General features: G+C 41.0%; 1 protein-coding gene across 6 annotated transcripts in view; it reads left to right on the top strand.

Moving 5' to 3' along the window:
* TEX2 (testis expressed 2) overlaps nt 1–22648 on the top strand; it is a 79730-nt gene that overhangs the window by 14076 nt on the left and 43006 nt on the right. For 4 of the 6 annotated variants that reach the window (XR_014000482.1, XM_081161208.1, XM_081161211.1 and 1 more), the window contains exon 2: nt 17338–18997. Coding sequence is in view for 5 of the 6 variants with exons in the window: in XM_081161208.1 (XP_081017334.1) it covers nt 17363–18997 (1635 nt within the window). In the remaining variant the exon portion in view is untranslated. Of the gene's footprint in view, nt 1–13794; nt 13943–17337; nt 18998–22648 lie in introns of those variants that run through there. The other 2 variants (XM_081161209.1, XM_081161212.1) reach the window with 1 other exon arrangement.

Consider the following 22648-nt stretch of genomic DNA (forward strand, 5'->3'; position numbering starts at 1 on the left):
TTTTATGTTCTTTTCTACGAAAAGAGAAGTAAAAGGCCAATGTATTTAAAAGAAAACAATAAGACGTGGAAAACAAAATTTGGCAATGAAACCAGTTAGATGAACAGAACATCTAACATCTGCTTTTCCTGACTTGGATTTTTTTTAAAGAGCATCGTTCAGTACTCCGTTGTGTATGTGTGTCAGCATTTGAAGGTCTCTAGATCATCACTTATATACCATGATGAACAGTTAAGGAATTTCGAGGCTAAAATCTTGACTGCTTTGGGGACATTTACTTTATAGGTATGCCATCCCCTGACTTAATAGGAAGGATCTCTAGTCTGTATGTGACTTGAAGAGGAACTAACTATTCCATTTAAATAGATTTCAATTAGGATAATGACTTTGAGACATCTCACAATGGTACATTTCCTAGACTCTTAAGATAGAATTGTCAAATTATAGCAAATAGAGTTAGAAATTATTTTGCAATTTTCTCAACAGATGATAATTTTTCCTTCTGTACATCTTGTCATTCTGGAAATAATCATGTAAAGGTACCTTTTTCTAAAACTGATTCTTTTTCAAATACAATGGGACCTTTTGGTTTAGAAGAAGTGGTAGAGGAAGATTGCAGTTCAGGAGAGCAAGCAGGAGACAGTCATTTTCATTCCCTCTCCTTTGTACCTTTGCCCCTATTCTTGAAGAAAGACCAAAAATTGCCATAGGTGTGAAAGAAAATGGTAACTGGGTAGACTGGGAATGCAAGTGAGATTTTCAGAGTAACAACGTGCCCCTCTTCGTGGCTTGTAGAAACAAAGGCTGTGTGATTACAGCAGGCTCTGCAGCTGGGGTTGGTGGAAGTAGAGAGTTTATGTAACCTATAGGATATTTAAATTTGTATGATATTTAAATTTCCATATTAGAAAAAGCTGATAAAGTTTGTCAAAACAAAACCCATCGGAGAAAGTCCTGCAGCGCATAAAAGTGATGTTTTAACTTCTTTTGGGACCGTCACTTCTGTGAGCCTCTGAACCCTACAAATTCTTCAGAAAACTGCACATGTACACACAGACCAAATTTTGCATGCATGTAAATGTTAAGAACCCTTCATTTCAAATAGCAAGATGCAAGGTTTTGTATTAGTTTCAGGCGTACAGCATAGTGGTTAGAGAATCATATACTTTACAAAGTGTCCTCCCTGCAGTAATTCCAGTACGTGCAGTGTTCATTCATTCATTCAACCAATAAATATTTAAGTGCCTACTCCATAGAACACTGAGGACACAGCAGTGAATAATGGAAGTTTCTGCCCACATAAAGCATATAGTCTGTGGGGCAACAGGCTACAAGTAAGTAGCCACATATCACAATGTCAGGTGTAATATTCTGAAAAATAAAGAGAGTAAGGGGATGGGGAGGCTGTTCTTTTAAGATGAGGTGGTCATGAGTATTTTCTGAGGGAGAGACATTTGAGCTGAGTCCTGCCATTATTTTTACTACACTAAATTTGGGGGACTAATAATTGTCTTTGGGGCCATGGAATTCAGTGGTGCTTCTTTGCAGAGATTTTGACTGATGAATTTGAAGGACTTTGAGGAGTCAGACTTGGGTGTCAGTGACCTTTTGAGAGAGTGATCCAGCCTTATCTGGTTCAGTGCCCTTTTATCCTTACTGCCAGTTTTCCTGTGGCAAGAACAGGAGGGGAGATGAAGTTGCTGCTGGCCTCTTGGCTGTGCTTCAAAGCAGCCCGAGCACCTCCCTGCTCTCCAGGTTGGTTTCCAGCTGGGCCACCGAACCTGGCTAACTGATGGTATGCATGCCCAGTCCTTAAAATCACCAGTCACTCCACAGGTCTGAGCAACTGGATGCTTTCCCTGGAATGGTCACCACGTACAGAGGCCAGCTGACCACAGCTTGGACCTGAGTCTCAGAATCCTGGGGCCTGGGTACAGGGTGAAGGATCACAGCTGTTGACCTAAGCCTGTTTTTCCTGAATGTCATTTTTAGGCATGAATCTCAAAACTATAAAATGATCTTTTAGGAAGCCGTATACTTCTGCCAGTGATGCTGCCACTTTTTTTTTTAAATATATCTTTATTGATTTCAGAGAGAGGAAAGGAGAGGGAGAGAGAGAGATAGAAACATCAATGATGAGAGAGTCATTGATCAAGCCCACAACCGGGGCATGTGCCCTGACCCGGAATCGAGCCCCAATCACCTGGATCCTAGGTCGGCGCTCAACCGCTGAGCCACGCCCGGCCGGGCTGATGCTGCCACTCTTCAAAACGTTTTTTCACACATGTGACTTGTTAATCAGCCCTGCAGTTATTCCATTACCCCATAGTCCCAGTTTATACTAATAACCAGTATTTGTATAGGACTGCAATTGACAGCCCCATTGCCATATATCTTTCTGTGATCCTCGTGACATCCTGTCTTTATTGCTGCCCCTTTGCAGACCGGGAAACTGACTCTGTACCAGTCAGAGAAGGAAGGGGGACTAGCCATACAAGGGGAAGCCTGGACAGGGGCTTGTATAGAACTCGTTTCACTCCACACATATGCTGTGAGATAGCAGGATTGATTTTTCCCATTTTGTAGATGAAAATCTTTCTGAAGCTCAAAAAGATTATGTAACTTTCCTGAGGTCACACAGGTGGGGAGGGGCAGAGCTGGAGGAACCTATGAAAAAAAGGAAGGAGAAGCAGAGGGCCTCAGGCAGATGAGGTAGGCACCTGGTAGGGTGGAAAGAGCAGGCATTTCCAACTCACACACACTGGAGCAAACCTTAGCTCTGCCCCTCCCCACCTGTGTGACCTCAGGCAGGTTACATACAGGGTGTTGTGGTCTGAGCCATGGGCATGCAGTGCCAAGTTGAGAAGTTCTGCTTAGGTACCTGGAGGGTTAATAGGCTTTAAAACGTGTTCACAGGAGCTTTATATACACATACGTGTGTGCATGTACATATATCTCTATAGAGGAAGGTTTAAACTCTATATCCCTCTGGCATATCAGACATTTGTTTATAATTTTAAACACTATAAAATCAGTGTACTTACTAGTTCGTATTTTTTCTCTTTGGTTATCATTGTGTACTGTCCCATCTATATAGTGCATATACTTGCCATTTGTGAAGACTATGTAATATTTCTTGTATGCACGCATAGAATCCTTGGTTGACCACTCTGTTGTTAAGCTTTTGTGGCCTGGCAAGAGGTAGTTCTCACAGCATTTTTTCTTTAGGAAAATAAGTTCTGAGTTGGACTTAAGAATAAGTGGGTTTTGAAAAGTTGTTTTGTAAGTTAGGGGTGGCTTATTCATCATAGTTTCTGTGGATTTGGGCTGGAAACATGCAGTAGACATTTGATGGAAAACATTTGTTTTTCCCAGATTTGAATTTAGATTTTTATCTGAGTTTTATAAGAAAGTATAACTAAACTTATAAAGACTCTTTTGGGTGTGATTTATATGTCTAGCCAGTTAAAACACTTTTAAAAAGCAGAGAGGATTGAATTGACAAAAACAACTCTTCAAAAATTAGGGTTAACTTGAAGCTAAGAATGTAATTGCAGAATTGCAGGTGATCATAAATAACTTTTCGAAATAAACATCCCAACATTCGACCTCCACAGCAGAAGATTGGGACCAAGGAAATAGCTGCTTCTTCCCATTCTGGTCTTGAGCATTGGTAAAGGGAGTTGACTAGAGTTGTTTGAGTTTCATTTCTGCCCTTACTAGTTATGATGCCATAGGCAAGTTTCTTTCTTCTGTGTCTTAGTTTCCTCATTTGGGGAATGGTAACACAATTCCTGCTTCATAAGGCCTTGAGGATTAAATGAAGAGTGTGTTGATGTATCTGGGACATAAATCTTCAATAAAAGTAAATTCTCTTTTCTTACTCTTAACTAAAAATTTTGAGTAAATTAGTGCATACTAAGTGAGCTTTTTGGGTGCTGCAAAGATCTCTCACTGCTCATTTTAGGGAGCAGTTATTTTTCTTTCTCCATTTTGAAGTTTCTTGTTTGCTGCCTTCTGTCTGTGGGCAGACACTAACCACTGAGCCAAACCAGCTAGGGCAGGTTTTATGATTTAAGTTCATGCAAATAGAACATTTACTTCTATATAGCATTGAATTAGAGGGTGGGCTAGGATAGGTGGTACTGAGGACTGAGGAGGGCCTGCTGGATTTCTTTTTGCTGTACACTGTGTTTTGCTATACTATGAGAAAGTCTTCAAAATATGGAGCATGTTGCCTTAATAGGTTGATGGTTATCCTAAGCAGTCTTTGAGGGGGCCAAGGACAATAGAGAGACTAAAGTATTTTTAGCCGTTCTGTGAATTACTGCAACTTTTTAAAAGCACTTCCAGTGCTTTCCTGAGTTGTCTTTAGAGTCAGGATCCCTCCAGAATTGATGCTCCCCTTGGATAGACAGGGTGAAGATCTCTGTCTTTCAGTGATGGGCTTGGCAGGCAGCCAGTGCTCAATAAATGTTGAATGGATGAACTCTTTATTGGAGTACAGGGATCTGTAGAAAGCTTCTATTGGCTCTGGATTGATTTGTTCATGAAAGTATCAGAATGAGGCAGTGTTGCTCAGTGGTAAAGATCATTGCCTCAGAGTAGGATTCCTAGATCTGCTAGTTAGTAGTTTTGCTACCTTAGTAATTTGCCTAAACCACTTTTAGTTTTATTCTTCATCTGTAAAATGTGGAAATAATAATAGCACCTACCTCACAGAGTTCTTAGACTTTAGTGAGATATTGTTGGTAAAGCATTTAGAGGTCTGGTTCAGAATCCTACTGATGCATCCTCACAAATTAGTACTGTGTCTCAATTGCATCACTATGGCCCTCGGCCCTCCTTTCTTCCAAGAAATAATTCCTGCTGTTTCAGTTGACTGGGGCCTGTACTGCTTAGTACATAAATAGTGTCCTTTACCGTGGAAATTTAAATTGCGGTTACAAAGTTTTTGGAGAAAAACCCCCTGTATTTTCTCAAGAAAAGAATAACCTTGGTACATCTTTATTTAAAAAGAATAACTGCCAAACATAGGGTCTTTTGAGAACAAGTAATAATATTCCCTTGGTACTTTACCCCATCATATCCAAGGGGAGTAAGCAGCGTGGTTTATTATAACACCATTTATATGCTGTCAGTGTCCAAACTTTACAACTTATGAAGTGCTGGCCCATGTTTTCTTTCTCCCAACAATATGAGGGGTGGGATTTTACCATAATGACTCTCATTTGACAGATCAGAAAGTCCAGACCCAGCGAGGCTGCTCTTTAGCTGGGGCTCTTCCCAGGTCGCTTCGGCTGTCCCAAGGAAGGCCCTTTTGGGTATCATCTGAGTAGGATTTAATGGGATCCTAATTATAAGTGGGTGGGCAGAAAGTTCTCCTGTTTTAGTGTTTTGGTTTGGCAGAGAGTACTTTATGAGGACCCATGTAAGCTAGAAAAAAACCCCCACCAACAACCTCAGCACTAATCGTCTGGAAAGGGCAGGACACTGCTGTTAGGCAGTTATTGGACCCGTGAACAAAAAAAACATCAAGATCATAACTTTATAGCCTTCCTGTCTTTGAAACATCAATGGAGTCCCGGTACGGCCATCAGATTTATAGTGCCTCCAGAATTAGACAGTTTGTTTCCATGCTGTATGCTTGTATTTCTGGTTATAAAATGCTGTTTGTGCTTATTTTCCCTGATCTTCCAAGAAACAGCCTTTTTTCTTGTTCCTTTGTGCATCCAAGTTTCTTTTTTATTCCACTTTCTTTTCATTTCTGCTTTCTGTCCTGCTTTGGGCCTTGAGACAGCAGTGAAACAGACTTCCAGGAATGGGCAGCTGTGGAGGCCCTGGCTGGGGTCAACTCTATACCCTGCATCTGTGTGGGGGACAGGGACTAGGACCAGCTGCAGGAGATGAGGCCACAACAGAAACGGTGCAGGTGTGAGCATCAAAGTAGGAGCAAAACTCAGCCTAGTCCGATTGTGTCCTGTGCCCCTGGAAACACCGGCCTGCCTCTGATTCCTCATTTAAAATATCTGAAGTAGTTGATTGATTGACCTTGATGGAGATAGGCCTTTTCTTTCATGTAGGTACAGAGCAGTAGCCTCCTAAAAAACAATTGCCTCTAAAGTGTTACCTCTAAAGTGGTACCCTTTCCAGATGATTAGTGTGCCGAGTTTGTTGGTGGAGATTGAGACTGGATTAACTAGTTACTGGTGCCCAGGAATAGCTGGTACTGTATCTCCAATTGAGTTCCTTGTGATCCTATCACGTGTGTGTGTGTGTGTGTGTGTAAGTGTAATGCGTTCCTGATATTCCAAGTTGGTTCAGTTCCATGGTAGGTATTGGTGGCAGGGCAGAGTGTGTGCACACACAGGCTGTGATTACTAGGAATATTTTTCAAATAATTTGTCTTCCAATCTCCCTTCCTCAATTATGATAAGCCCTGAGATGGGGAGGAGTGGCTGGGTCATCTGTGTGCAGATGTTTCCTAAGATTTTCTGGTACACCTCCCCTGTAACCAATTCCAAAATGCATCTGCCCTTTGAGAACTAGGACTGAGAAAGTGATTAAGGCTGGCTGATCAGTTGTCCCACTGCAATCTGCTGGGTGGAGCTGACCTGGGGATGGTGGTTCCAGCCTGACATCTGCAGAGGAACCCATGGGAGCCAGTACATTTTCATTTCAAAAGGCTTAATAGACACTATACATTTACCTGGGGTAAGGACACAAAAGCTACCCAAATCATCAAGTTTCCTTGCTTTGTTTGGATTGTAAGTCTGTATGGTTTCATGCTGATTCCAAGTTCTGATTCGCTGTGGATGACATAATAGGAATTTCTGAGACCGGATTCATCTAACTTTAGACATTGTTTCTAGAGCTTGTGTCAGGTCTCAGTCCCCAAACTAACCTTTAGAATGAGGTTGACCTTGATTGTGAGTGCCCTTGACTATCAAAATAAAGCATCTGGGTTGTTTCTTGCTTACTTAGCTATCCTTATCATCGTCACACCTGTGGCAGCGATTTGATTTCATAATGCTATTATGAACCTGTTAATATGGATTGCTAGGTAAAATTTGGATCAGCATTGAAATGGAAAAATTGTAAACAGTTAATCAATTACTGTTAAACATCATTTGTTAGAATTTTGCAAAACATATGGCAAGCGTGGGGAAGGAGCAGAAAGAAAGAGGTTGGTGAAACCACAGATCTTATCTGGTGTCCTTATTTTTAAAATGATCCTTTTAAACAGCTTTACTCTAAAAAGCAAACAAAGATAACTCACAATAAAGCACCAACTATTATTACTTAGTCTCTGTAGCCTCCCAGGATCCCGTGGATTGTACATTGTTTTTACGTAACTGTGTTTGATATATGCACATCCTCCCAAGTCCTGCTTCCTCATATTGTATTACAATGGATAGACCTTTCCATATTTCTACTGGACCTCTGTGTTTGTCATTCTTAATGGTCACAGCTGCCTGCACTAAACCCGAAGTCAGACAGTCGGGGCAATCTAGTTCAGCGGATTAGCGAAGGCTGGAAACAAACTGTCTGTTTCATCCTTGATAATATGACTGTGGGGTCAACTCCAGCCAAGTCGGCATGGATGAAAAAGGTGTGCTCACGCCTGCTGCTGATGCTGATAATAACAGCTTACATATGCTGTTACTTCTTAATTTTTCCAGCAGCCCCTGTGAGGTTGGCACTATTATCTCCATTTTATTTACAGATGAAGGAAATAAGGTGTTTTGCAGTAACTTGTACAGGGTCACACGCTGCTAAGCAGCGGAACTGGAATCTAAAGCTGGGTCTGTTTAATGTTTGAGTTCTTAACCAGGTTTTTCTGTGCACCACGGGGCCCATCCAATTCGCACCTCACTTAAACTAACCACCTTCCATTTTAATCTCCTCGCAACAGACACATTGATTGATGTTTATTAAGGTCACAGGGGCTTAATGTTAAAACAAGATAGAGTAAACGCTGCAAGCAAGCTGGAGTCCCTGAGAACTCCTATCCACATTGGAGAGTTGTTAGTCTTCTTAAGGGCAAAGGGGTATGAATGGCCAACCCACATTCAGCCTTTCCTTTAGTTCTATCCTTTAGTTGGCCAACCCACATTCAGCCTTTCCTTTAGTTCTATCCTTTAGTTGGCCAACCCACATTCAGCCTTTCCTTTAGTTCTATCCTTCTACCTTGAAGTCTCTCAAACTTGAATGTGCACAACAATAACTATGCGAGGTCACCTGAAGCATATATACATACTTTGTGGGAGACTCATGATTATTTTATATCAAGCATTTGAAGTGACACAAAAATATATAAAGCACCCAAATATTTGAATGTATTTTCAGGTACATATACATGCACAATCATGTTTTTAATCAATAAAAATGAAATTTTGTATAAAACTGGAAAAGAAAAAGGAGATTCTCAGGGATAATTTTGGCTATAGGTAGCTTTTTGCCCTGACCTTAGAACCTAACCCCCACTGGTGAGTCGCCAAGTTCCTGTGCATGCTAATTAGAAGTTATCTGTGTGCCCTGCTTTGTTTTCTGGACAAATTAGAAATTTTCCCGTGTTTTACACCTTTTTCCATGGCGATGCTTGAAAGTCACTGAAGCAGTCCCTGTGTTGCATGGGGTGGTCTGGGAAGAAGAGGTTTCTCTGACCGCTACCTGGGCTCCTTTGTGTCTGGGAGCAGGCAGGTCCAGTTCCTCTGTACTTTCCCAGAGCCTTGCTTCTATTGAATGAGAGAATTTCACATGTGAATTAAAGGGGACTTGGGCTGCATTGGAAACAGTGTTCAGACTCTAGAAGTCTGGTTGGGGCAGATGGATGAGAAGTGTCAGAGTTTATTAACCCCTGGGCTTTTGGCTTCATGGTCTCTAGAATTGTCTTTTTCTGGAGTGTGCACAGGTCCTAATGCTAGGGTCCTGGTATTATCTGAACTCAGAATGTGTTTTTCTTTTGAGTTATGCAGGATTTACCTGTTGTAGTTTGGCCGTGGGTCGGGGAGGGATACGGGATGCTTGAGGAGGATTGATACCTGTTTTCTGTTGCCACAGCACAGATGATCTGTGTGTCATTCTTAGTTGATTCTGTCATTAGTAGACACCTGGGACTAGAAGTAAGGGCTGCTTCTACAGCTGGGCTTAATAAGCAAGACAAGTCCGGAAGGTCTAGAAGTATTTGTTATACTGTTTCAATATTATTAGAAAAATATTTTGACTTAATTGCCTTCGGCACATTAATCAGTTCAAGTGCACTCGTTTCCTTTGCTTGACTTGAGCAGTTGCCAAGAATTTCTCTGGTGCAAAATGGAAAGTGGGACTCTTAAGTAAGTTCTGTTCCATAGAAATTGAATCACAGACTTCAAGAATTTTCCAGAAAGCTCTAAATTCTCTAAGACAGTGGAGAAGGGTCCCCTCGGTTTACAGTGAAAGAACCTAAGGCTCAGGGAGGTGAAGTGGATGAGCTCCATCACTGTCATGTGAGGGATCGGTCCTTGGAGCTCCTGCCCCTGCTGCCACATGGCTTCACTTGGTATGTACTTTCGGTGACTGAGTCTACTACCAACTGAGTAGTTGCCAGAAATGGGGGAAAATATTCGCAACACATACAGTAGAGAAAGTGTTAACTGCTCATGATCCATAAAGTGAATAAGAAAAAACCCTTAGGCAGGAAATATGAATGGCAAGTTAACAGAAGAGAAACAGATGGGGAAAAACTTGGAATGATTATCAAAGCAGTGAGGTGCCATTTCCCCATGCATCAGATGGGCAGTAATTAAAACTAATGTTCAGTCTCGACAAGGGTTCAGAGATGGACGGTTTATACATGGCTGGTAGGAGTGTAAACTGATAAATTGGACAAATTAGCAAGACAGTTTTAAAATGGTAAATATGCACTTTCTTTCACCCATAAATTGCACTTCTAGAAATGTGGTCTACAGATAGGCTTGGCCTGTGCAAGAGATTCATATAGATGGCTTTTCAAGGCAGCATTGATTCTAATAGTGAAAACTGGGAAAAAGTCTCCAGTTTGTATCAATAAAGGAATAATTAAGTTGACACTGTAGATCTGTACTGTGCAGAAAAGTGTGTGTGTGTATCTGTTGACTGATGTGTATATGATAGGAAAAGTTTAAAGAAATAGTAAGTGAAAGGCAAATTGCAAAGCAATATGTATTGTATCATCTCATTTAACACTAAAACCAAATCAGCTTTGTGTGTTTTCATGTATTTGTAAATGCATACAAAAGGACTGGAAGGATACATTCTAAACAGTTGATTTCAGGGGGAGCAGGAGAAAATTTCACTTTTGTTTCTACATCTGTTTTTAAAGTGTTTTATGATGACCTTGAAATTGGGTTTTAAAAAATTGAACTGAAAATTTATATATGCTATTCAACCCTGTAATTTTATTTCTAAAATATTTTCTAAGGTAATAATCAGAGAGACAGTCAAAGGTTATATGTAGCATCATAAAGTATTGCAGCATTGTTTGTAACAGCAAAAAATTCATGATATCCTGTGTTGAAATGGTTAGATTATGGAATAGTCACTTTATATAGCTATTTAAAACCGTGTGTAAAATAATCTTTATTGACTTCAGGAAATGCTTATAAGAACAGTTAACATTTGGGGACTGCTTGCTTTGTACCAGGGGCCATGCTCAATGCTTTACATACCTTGTTATTATTTAATCTTCTGAATCCCATTATACAGACTGAAAAGCAGAAGCTTGGTTAGGGTGAATAATTTGCCTGAAGGTCAGACTCCTACTGAGTTGGTAGAACTAAAGCCAAAGGCCTCACTGATACTTCACTGTTTAATCTTGAATATAAAAACAGATCACATACATATATACAGTGTTATTTATTTTATAAAAATGAAATTTTCTGTGCCTTAGTTTTCTGTGGTGTGGGGGATGGGCTAGGGCATTTTTATATTCTGAAGATAATGATTTTATTTTAAAGATTGATGTGCATTTACATGTAATTTTTCCAGATTACAAAAATATTTGGAAATACCTAAAAGTAGAAAATAAAAATTACTGATAAGCATACTGTATAGAGAAAACTAGTATTAATGTCCCCCTCCCCACTTTCGCCTGGTGTACATATGGATGTCAACATTATTGATGTACTTAGTAGTTACTGCAAAATTGGTTTCTGAAAGTTTTTATTAATTATATTCCAACCATTAGTGTAATAGAGTATTTCTCTCAACATGTCCTTGACAGCATCACAAATTATATTTTAATGATGGAATTTGATGACTGAAATTATGTCATTGATTTGTTTTCTAATGCTCTGTTGTTTTTAGTAAATTGAATTTTTTTGTTTGTTTGCTTATTGGTCATTTGAACTTTTGGGTGAATTGCCTGGGAAGTATCTACTGATGATGCCTTCCTATATTTAACCATTAAACGCCTTAAGAAAGACTATTAAAAAGTCCTTATAAGAGGAAGTTTCACTCTGCCAGTTGGAGTGCATTTTTCTTATGGGGGAATTAGGGGTCTGTGGTTAAAACCTGATTTCTTAACCAAATAAGTTCTTGGAACTTATTTGACTTTAAAATTTAAGGAATGATTGATTGGTGGAAGGTACATGGGAGCTCTCTGTACTACTTTTGCAACTCCTGAGAGTCTATAATTATTTCAAAATAAAGTTAAAAAAATTCAAGGAATGGCAAAACTTTGGCTTCCTCCTGTTACTACCTGTAACCAGGCTTGATAATTCTGACTTGTGGAGCCAATGAAGGTGGGAAGAGGCAATATATTTCAACAGATCCAAAGCCAAACAGTGGTGAGGAACACTGCTTTTTTGTTGTTGTGTTGATTTAATTTGGAATAATTTTAGACTTTAAAATGGTTGCAAAAATAAAAACTGAATAAGGAACATCTTATACTCTATCCCAAGTTCACCTGTTGTTAACATTTTGACCCCTTGAGCATCACCTTTTGAAATGTATATTTTGTGACCACAGCCACTGCCCTCTTTTCATGCTCCTTCCAAATTTGGGGTGCCACAGTCTTCTGGTTCCAGGCATTCACTCACCTGAACCAAATGTTTACATGCAGTTTTCAAACTTCTCAGGAACCTACCATGGTTCTGCTTCCTAAGATTTAAATATATGTACACCCAAACACTTAGCCTTTAAAGATTTTAAACTACAAATTGATTCCCTGCCCTTCAACTCAAATATTAATCTTCCTCCCGCACCCCCACCCACCCAGCGCAGCCCTCAGCTGTAGCTAAACTGGTTAGCGACCGTCTTGCTCTGATTTGACTGACTCGTTTCCATCTCAGTGCCTTCCTCTGTGCTGCTGTTTCATATATTGCAATATCCTTTTCCCCATATCTCTTCCCCAAGTCACATAATGACTTTTCTGCTAAAAAAATAAAAAATAAAAATTATTCCCAGATTTTTTTACTTGATCAGCACTATCTGACACCTGTTCTGAGTTTTCATTACCGTAGGGTTTTTTGCTTTCATATAGATGTCCATCTGTTGTCTCCTTGAGTTCCCCACAGTGGATGGCACTAGTGTTATTTTTTGTAAACCTCCATAGGCCTGTGTGGTTGTGCGGGAGGCATGACCTGGTTTTAAATGAGTTACTGTGAACTGAATTTGGATATCATTATTAGAACCATCTAGCAATCTATAAAGCAAAATTCTAATTGCGTTGATGCTTTTGAACACCTTTTTCCTTCAGGGATGTAGTACTCTTCCCAGGTGGGCCTTCCTCACTGCAGGTAAAAGCTGGAGCAGTGGCTATATGGGTGTTGTTCCAGTGCAGGCCCCTGCTGGGTAGGAAGAGACTTTGAGGGAACCTACTAATGGAAAAGGATTCCGAGTTTCTAACAATCAAGGCGTGAGTGCCTTGGGAGGATTGCCTGCGCTGGAAGTAGAATACTTTCTTTTCTTTCTCTTTTTTAAATGAAACTAAGGCTAGAGCTAGTTCATTATCCACAATGCTGATACTGATTTTTGTTTACGAGGAGTATTAACAGATTAGAATGGCTGCTGGCTATTCTCAGCTGCTTCATTGAATTTAAATGAATCAAGGGCCTTCCTACCAGATTCACTGTTTCCTTTGCAGTATCAAGGAGGAAAGATGGAGTCTTGAAGGCCTCTTCCCTACTTTTTATAAAACCAATTCCTATTTAAAAATGCGCAGATACACTCTGATTTCTCTTCAGATCGTATAAATCTTTTGCCTTTTACTAAAAATGCACAGGTAAGTGCCCTGGCGGGTGTGGTGCAGTTGGTTAGAGCATGATCCCGTACACCAAAAGCCTGCCGGTTTGATTCCCCGTCGGGCCACATACCTAGTTTGCGGGTATAGTGTGTACGGGAGGCAACCAGTTGATGTTTCTCTCTCCCTTCCGTCCCTTCTCCCTTCCCTTTTCTCTCCCTTACCCTCTCTCTAAAATCAAAAAGCATGTCTTGGGGTGAGGATTTAAAAAAAAAAAAAAAGCCCAGATAAGAGGTGTTAAGACATCCTCTGCAATACAGTGTAGCTTGCCTCCTTTTGTCTGCCAAAAGTTTTTGATTGAAAACTATTGACTCACTCTCACAGGCCATCCTAGTGATGGGACTCATATGTCTTATGTCCAAATGCAAGCTTGTGCAGAGGCAGCAAATATTTAACAGGCCGAATTTGACAAAGAATTTTAATAATGACTTGGAAGGATTTGCGATGCTCCTGAGAAATGAAGCATGTTCCAAACCAGGCTTGCCTCTTATGATGCTATATATTACTGTATTTTCTATATCTGGAGACTACAGGCAGGCATACCTTGGAGATATTTCGAGTTCGGCTCCAGACCATTGCAATAAAGCAAGTCACCTTTTTGCTGATGGGAGGATCTTGTCTTCAGTTTGTAAAAAACGTGACACCTGTGACACACAGTAAAGCAAAGCACAATAGAACAAGGTATGCCTGTAGTGTAATTTTCAATTAAAATTGCTTCCTTGTCTCCCTCTTTCTTCCCCCAGCACTTCCTCTAATCTAGTGTATGAATTAGAAATAATGACAGTGCTGATAATAATGGCCACATGACTCTGTTCTAAAGTGGGAGTAGGACCAACTAGGTGAGTTGGTGATAAGTGAGCAGCCTGGAGGGAACTATTTTCTCTATGGCTCTGTAGGATCCCAGGATTGAATTGCTTCAACTACAGCTGGAGGTAGGAAGGTTATTAATAGAAAATTACCCCCCCCCCCAATAAAACCCTTGCCAGATTCAGAGGATATTACATCTGAGTTAATAAATACCAGCATTGAGTCTTGAAATAGCTCTTCATTTTTCATTGTGCAGTATGATTTATTGTTGATTGGTTTTTCATTGCCTAATTAATGATAATAACCTTTTGAGTGACTAGAAATAAGATAAATTTCATGGATGTTTGATATTCTAACTCCGACTCTTCTGAGGTTGGTAGCCTTGTTGGAATTTGTGATAGGGGGACAATTGGCTACTGGCTTCCTGTTTGAGGCCTTTTTTATGAGTTCAGGTTAAATGGGAAGCATTGATTTGTTCCTGTACTTAGACTGGATAGATCCTGCATAAGTGCTGGGGAGAGAAACCCTTGTTAGAGGTTTTCTCAGTCTTAGAGCAGTAAACATCTTTACCAGGCATAGTAAATTTAATGGGAATTACTGTCAAGTCCTTAGGAAAGGCCCATCAGCAGAACAGTTTGAGATCTGCTTCCGGAAACATACCTGACTAAGGCTAAGGTTCAGAGAGCATTTGGCCCTAAATAGCACTTTTTCCCCAGAGGACCAGCTCATACTGTTCAACCCCCAAACTATGCTCCCTGTATTTGTACCTGTGTCCACATTCACCTTCACTTGCAGCCACCACTACCCATAAAGCAGCCTCAGAACTGCAGAGCCTTACAGATCATCCTGTCTGTCATTAAGGCAATTTAAATGACACTTATTTTTCAACCTACTGAGAATTATCAAGTACCAAACTTTCTTTTTAAATTACCTCTATAATTTTCTTTTAAAATTACCCTTCTAAAACTAAGTGACAGTTAAATGAAAAATATGTGTTGCATTTGGTATTTTTCTTCTTTCTAAGCCCACAAACTGTTGGCTTAAAGATAACAGGGAAGTATTATCTTGGTCTGGAGGCTGTGTCTTTCTAGCTTTACAGAACACTGTAAAGGTGTTGGAGTCTCCTCCTCTGGCAGCCTCCAGCTCCTGGATTTAAATTGCTTTGTCTGATGGATGGAGATCGGTCCCTTTTCCTGGATCCAGTGGGGATAGGAGAGCCTGAGGGTCATGAATGAGTGTGGGCAAAACTCTTTTGTTAAGTTTTTGTGAAAGTCATTTCTCTGAAGCATTGCTACTGAGAATGTGGAGTTCAGATATGATGACTGGGCCCTTGAACTGCATTTCTTCTCATCGTTAGATTATTTATAGTGATTCAGGATCTCTGTTTTCTGCCCCCTATTTACCTTTTCTCTTGTCAGTAGTATCAGTTGCCAGCATTTTGAACATGAATATTTTGCAGAAGACTTAAATGTAGAAGTTCTTCAAATTAAAGAAACAAGCAAGCACCAAAATGTTGATTGTCTGTGGCAGTGATTTTCAACCTTTTTCATCTCCTGGCACACATAAACTAATGGCTAAAATTCTTCAGCACACCAAAAAATATATTTTTTGCTGATCTGACCAAAAAAGGTATAATTTTGATTCATTCACACCAGATTGCTACTGTTGTGTTAGCTTGCATTTTTTTTACTTGAAAAGCTAAGGGAAAAGAAGTCAGTGTCCCTGACTAAATAGTCAGGTGTTGCAGGTTTTAAAAATTCTTGTGGTGCACCAATTCAAAATTGCTGGTCTATGGTATAGTACTCGTATAAGAGTATTATGTTCGGTTGTGAACAACCCCTGTAAATATAAACATGTAGGGTTTATGGTCTGGAAAAAAAGGACTCGTGATCCCCCATTTTACAAATGAAGACTCTGAGACCCAGAGAGGTCTTGGTTTTTTCAAGGTCCCACAGAGTCAGCTGGAAAAGGGGCAAGAACCAGAAGCCCTGTTTCCTGGTCCCCAGGCTGCTCTTTCTACTTCCCATGAGGCCACTCTTGTACTGATGGTCTCCTGTTGCGCCCCAGCACCCGCTTTCCGCCCTGGAGGTGGAGGATAGACCCAGGTGGCAGGACTCACTTTGCCCGGGCTCATCTTCCTGTCTGACCCTTCTTTCTCAGCATGCGCATTCCGCCACAACCTACTCATCTGTGTAAAAGAACCAGCAAATGTCCTCCCTCCCGCACTGGTCTCACCCTCCTAAAAATGCCGAAGTCCACTCCTCAAGTGTGTTTTAGCTCTTTTGACAGGGTCTCTTTCCAGATTGTGGTGTTAATTTGAACCTTGTAGGGCCTGTTATGATGCCTAGTGCCCAGTAAATGGGCCTTACGTGAAAAGGGAGAGAGGTAATATACTAGGTGTCCCAAGGTGGGCTTGGTGTCTTACGTTTTGCTGCCCAGCTTTTCAGGTGCCTGTCCTCTCTCCAGCTAGCTATTAAGCTCCAGAAGGGCAGAAAGCATAGCTTGTCTGTCACCATAGCCCATAGCAGAATTCTTAGTTGAATCTTGGATTCAGTTTAAAATGTGTGCTAGTTCCTGAAGCCTTGGAACATAGCCATGTCTTCATGGCTGCCTAAATACTCTGGCCTTACGGTACTTACCATTTGGAAAATAAAGAAGCCAACAGGTCATAGTAGTAATTAGTTTACAGATTTCCCTTTTCACTCTCTGGTACTTTGTTCCTTACTTGCAGTGGCAAGATAGGATGTGTCGGTGGGAGATATGAGCCAAGTAATTGTTAGGATTGCTATGAAAATTGCAGTGGAAGCAATAATCCTCCTGGGCTAGCTTTTTATAGCTAGAAAACCACTGGTGAAATTTTTGTTCCAAGATTCTCAAAATCACCAGGATGCTGCATTTGATCCAGTTTGACTTCTGGAGTAATGCTGCTAACATCTATTATACAGGTATTTCAAACCTTGAAATATGGAATTGCCGATAGAAAAAGCCAGTTAAGAGGAAAGAAACAATTACTAAGATGTTGCGAAGTAAGACAGATTGTTAGGCGTTTTTAAACACTGGTTTGTAGTTTGCTCATAAAAGAGAATGCCTAACTGGAATGTAGCTGGTGAAAATTAAACCATTAAACCTGCTCAAGTGAAAAGCAGTGGCCATCTGCCAAGTAAAAGCATAATCACCAGAAGTGAACTTGGTCTGCTCCTGTCTGCACATGGCAGTGTCTCCTGTGGAGAAGCCACTTTCTGACTTCCAGTTTTCTTGCTGTTTTACAGAGCCTAAGTCCTTGTGAAGCTGGCAATGACAAGTCTGAATGGGCGCCATGCCGAAAAAGCCATTGACATGCCAAAACCATCAGCCCCCAGAGTGCACGTGCAGAGGTCCGTGTCCCGAGACACTATCGCCATCCACTTCTCGGCGTCCGGGGAGGAGGAGGAGGAGGAGGAGGAGGAGTTCAGGGGGTATCTCGAGGGGCTGGACGACCAAAGCATTGTAACGGGGCTTGAAGCCAAGGAAGACCTCTATCTTGAACCTCGGGGTGACCAGGACCCTGCTGGCCCTGCCTCCCAGCCTGTCCTGGCAGATGGACTGTCCAGGTCCCCTGCTGTTTTGCCCGACTCCAAGAACACTGGAAAGCTGTTGGAGGCCCCTTCGCCTGCAGCGCAAGTGTTAAGTACAGTGCCATTGGCTCTGTCCCCAGGGTCCTCTTCATCAGGGCCCTTAGCTAGCTCTCCCAGTGTGTCATCCCTTTCTGAGCAGAAAACCAGTTCTTCTTCGCCACTGTCCTCTCCTTCCAAGTCTCCTGTCCTCTCGTCCAGTGCCTCATCGTCCACCCTTTCCAGCGCGAAACCCTTCATGAGCCTTGTGAAGTCCCTGTCGACCGAGGTGGAGCCAAAAGAACCCCCACACCCCCCAAGGCACAGGCACTTGATGAAGACATTAGTCAAGTCTCTGTCCACAGACACCTCCAGGCAGGAGTCGGATACCGTGTCCTATAAACCACCCGACTCCAAGCTGAACTTACACCTGTTCAAGCAGTTTACCCAGCCCCGAAACACAGGCGGGGATTCCAAAACCGCACCTTCCTCCCCGCTGACTTCTCCCTCAGACACACGCTCCTTTTTCAAAGTGCCCGAAATGGAGGCAAAAATCGAAGACACTAAGCGACGCCTTTCCGAAGTCATATACGAGCCTTTTCAGCTCCTTAGCAAAATTATGGGGGAAGAAAGTGGCAGCCATAGGCCCAAAGCCTTATCTTCAAGTGCTTCAGAACTCTGCAACCTGTCCAGCTTGAATGGTCACTTGGAAAGCAATCACAGCTACAGCATCAAGGAGGAGGAGTGTGATTCCGAGGGAGAGGGGGATGGAAGCGATCCCCGCGCCCCCAGAAGCGACCACCCAAAGTCCGCCGATGAGCCCCCCAAAGAGGTGGAACTGAAGGGGTCCCAGGCGAGCGGCCTGAAGGATTTAGGCCTGAAGACAAGTTCTCTAGGCCTTGAGAAATGTTCTCTGTCTGCCTTAGCGAGCAAAGAAGATGAAGAGTTTTGTGAACTGTACGCGGACGAGTTGGATTTGGAAATGGATGGGGAGGGTAAAGCTGATAAGCTCCTGGACACGCCTCTCAAGCCAGAGGAGCTGGCGGACGATGGCCCAGCCCTTGGCAGTGACGAAGAGGTGGACTCGGCCGTGCAGCACCCCGAGTTGCCCGTGAAAACTCTGGGCTTCTTTATCCTGTGTGTCTATGCGTACCTCGTCCTCCCCCTCCCCCATTACGTGAGTGGACTCTTCCTGGGAATCGGCCTGGGGTTCATGACTGCGATTTGCGTGATTTGGTTTTGCACACCACCAAGTGCTCATAAGTATCACAGACTCCATAAAAATCAGCCACACTGGGACGCGGGATCTCTGGATATCAAAGAACCGGAGATACTGAAGGTAAGCGAGCCTCCTGCAGCAGCTGACCAGTGCATGTGTTAGCTCACAAGGAGCCTTGCTTTACACTCTGCTGGTGGTTTTTAGTCTGTTGAGTCCATTGTCACAGGTTTTTGCATAAGCAGGATTTTTAAGATTTTGGAATCTCTTCATTTTCCAGGCACCCAAGAGATTCAGTCATTCTAGTTCAAGGTTTGGTGCTTCGCCATGGAGTTTTCCAAGGCTCTCCATGGCCCTGGAAAGTAGCACTTACACCCAGTTCCTGTGTCAGTCTCTCCCTAAACTTTCCAGGGATTTGCTACTTGCTGAGGATTCACTATAGCTGACTTCGTTAGGGTTAAATATTCTTAAACCCCAGAGAAGGGTTGAGTGCTCTCTAATGCACCAGAAGGCAGAGGAGGAGAGACAGCAAGTTAATGTCAGTGGTTGGCCGCTGCTGGCTCTCTTTCCTCTGTGCTCAGCGGGACATAGGCTGGACAAGGCAACATCACCTTTCAGTGTGTGTCAGATCTCAGGATCTGATCCTCCAAAGGGGACCATTAGGGTTCAGGAAGAAAATATTAGAACTTCTATTTATATTTATTTGTGCATATTTAAATTTTTCTGGCTATTGTACACGTTTAATAACATACATGATATAAAAATATGGTTATAGCTCATATAGTTCTTAAGTCATAGGCACATACATTTTATATATATATATATATATAAATATATATGTGTTTTTTATATATATATAAAACCATATATACATGGTTTTTTAAAATTGTGGTAAAATACACATAACATAAAATTTATCATCTTAACCATTTTCAAGTATACAGTTCAGTGGTATTAAGTACATTCATATTGTATAACCATCCCACCATCTATCCTCATAATTCTTTTTTATCTTGTAAAAGTGAAATTTTATACCCTGTGAACAATAAGTGCATTCTTTCCTCCCCTCAGCCCCTAGCAACCAGTTCTACTTTCTGTACTTTCTGTTTTTTGGTGTGTTTTTTTAATACTCTGAGTACCTCATATAAGTGGAATCATACAGTCTTTGTTGTTTTGTGACTGGCTTATTTCACTTAGCATAATGTCCTCAGGGTTCATCCATGTTGTAATATATTGCAGAATTTTCTTCCTTTTTAAGACTCAATAATATTGTATGTATATATACTACATTTTACTTACCCATTTATCCGCAAAGGGACACTTGGGTTTCTTCCATGTTTTAGCTATGGTGAGTAATGCTGCCATGAACACGGTATACAAGTACCTCTTCAAGACCCTGCTTCTGTTTTTTTGGATATATACGCAGAAGTGGGATTTCGGGATCATATAGTAATTCTATTTTTAATTTTTTGAGGAACCGCCATACTATTTTCAATAACAGCTACACCATTTTAGATTCCCACCAACAATGCATGAGGATTCCAGTTTCTCCACCTTCACATCCTTGCCAATACTTGATGTTTTCTGTTTTTTAAAATAGTTTTTTGATAGTTCGGAGCTTGTTTGATTTCTCTGTTAATAGGTTTTCCTCTACTCCATTTAAATAAGAATGCTCAGAAGATTACACCATGATATCTCTTTATTGCAAAACAAGGGGAAGAACCCTCAGGGTCTAAAATATTGTTTGTTACTGTTTGTTTTGTTTTTTAATTTCATAAATATTTTACTGTATTAAAAGTAAATACATAGTCAGTGTTTAAAAAACAGGAAAGCCAAAGAGAAAATTTATTCTTTGTTACACTAGTGGGAGGGAATTACAGTCAATGATTTGGTACATATCCTACTTTCGTTTCTTTTTAAATTTTTGCATGTGCGAGTATATACATCACACACATGCATCCTCTTGCACTCTTTTTGTTTTGATTTAATGGGACATATGTTTTGCAGTCAGACCTTTTTCTTTCTTTCACATGGCAATATGTTATGACATTGTTTCTTTTTAAAGAGAAGCTGGTGCTGAGTCTTGAGGATGTGATACACTTAAGCTTAGTATTAATGTTTCAAGTGAAGGGAAAGTGACTCATTATGCATGGTTGCTAAGCTTTTTCGATAGGGTGGTGCTGTGACTACCTAAGTTACATGCCCTCTAGGTAAGTTACTGATAACTTTAGCAAAGAAAAATGGTACTTATCTTTAACTCCAGTGCCTAATGACTGACTGTGACATTCATTTTAAACTGGTCTGAGTACTTAATTGTTCTGGGAAGATTTTAAACTGTTGAGTCCAATCACTGATATATGTTGAGTTTACTAAGTATGCAGAGGATGCCAATGGATGGGATTTTAATGATATGGCACACTCTGGTTGCTTTGATCTGATCATTGAAACAATAAAGGCAGCACTGTGATACCTACAGTGGGCTGAGTGTTGGGTACATTATCTCATTTAATCCTCCTCCTAACCCTTTTCAGTTTTAAGGTATGTGCTCATGAGGAAATGGAGGCACAGAGAGGTTAAGGTACTTGCCCAAGGTCACACAGCTAGTGAGTGGTGGAGCCATGCAGGACTATTCTTTTTTTTAATCCTCACTTGAGGATATGTTTTTATTGATTTTGAGGGAGAGAGAGAGAAACATAGATGTAAGAGAGAAACATCAAGAGAAACATCAATAGATCGATTGCCTCCCATATGTGCCCTTACAGGGGGTCAATCCTACAACCTAGGTATGTGCCCTGACCGGGGATCGAACCTGAAACCCCCTGGTGTACAGGACAATGCTCCAACAAACTGAGCCACCCGGCCAGGGCAGGACTGTTTTTTTTAAGGAAGGTGTTTTGCCCTCAGTGCTCAGATAGATGTATTTGAATTTTCCTTGCAGAGAACAGTACTTCAGTGCTGTCATGGGCTGATGCTTGGAATCCAAGCAAATTATATTAGGCTGTCTTATGAATATTCTTCCTGACTGATGTTTGAACAGCTCTGAGTTTCTATGTACGGCTTTTATAAACTTGGCTGTTTTCCAGTGCCCCTTCTGGCTAGAGAAGTTTATCAGGTGAGATGTTTAATGCAGGCATTCTTATTTATAAGCAGGTGCTCCATGTGCTTCCTGAATTCCATAGGAACAATTGTATAGGAGGTCAGGTGACCCCAAAATTATTTTTTGAACTTTTATTTTTTAACTTTTTATTGTAGGAAATTTCAGGTATGCATAAAAGTAGAGAGATAGTATAGTGAACCTTCATGCAGCCAACACTCAGCTTCAACAATTCTCAACATTTTGCCAATTTTCCACTCAACTCATTAACTTACGTGTGGTGTGGCTGAACTGTAATTCTAGTCCTGAACTGCAATTCTAGTCTACCAATATATAACTACAGTTTATAGCATGTTTCCTTGGGAAAATGCATTCTGAATTCCAGCTAGGTATTCTAGGACCATCTTCTTTGGTTTTGTTCCAAGTGTCATCATCTATAGAGGAGGAGAGAGGCTATGTGCATTGTGGGTCTGAGGTTTCTTATGTTTTTTGGAGGAGTAAGGTATTAATCATGAAAAAAATATCAATGCTAGATATGTTTTCATTTCTTAAATTTATATTTAATGTATAAAGAAAGTACTAAATCCATGAAAGACTATTTTTATTGTATAATAACTAGCCTTTAAGAAGTTTGCTGTACCCCCAAGACTAGGAGATTATAAGCAAGATGCCCCAGGGCG

The sequence above is a fragment of the Miniopterus schreibersii genome (assembly GCF_964146895.1).
Source record: "Miniopterus schreibersii genome assembly, chromosome: 16".
NCBI lineage: Eukaryota > Metazoa > Chordata > Mammalia > Chiroptera > Miniopteridae > Miniopterus > Miniopterus schreibersii.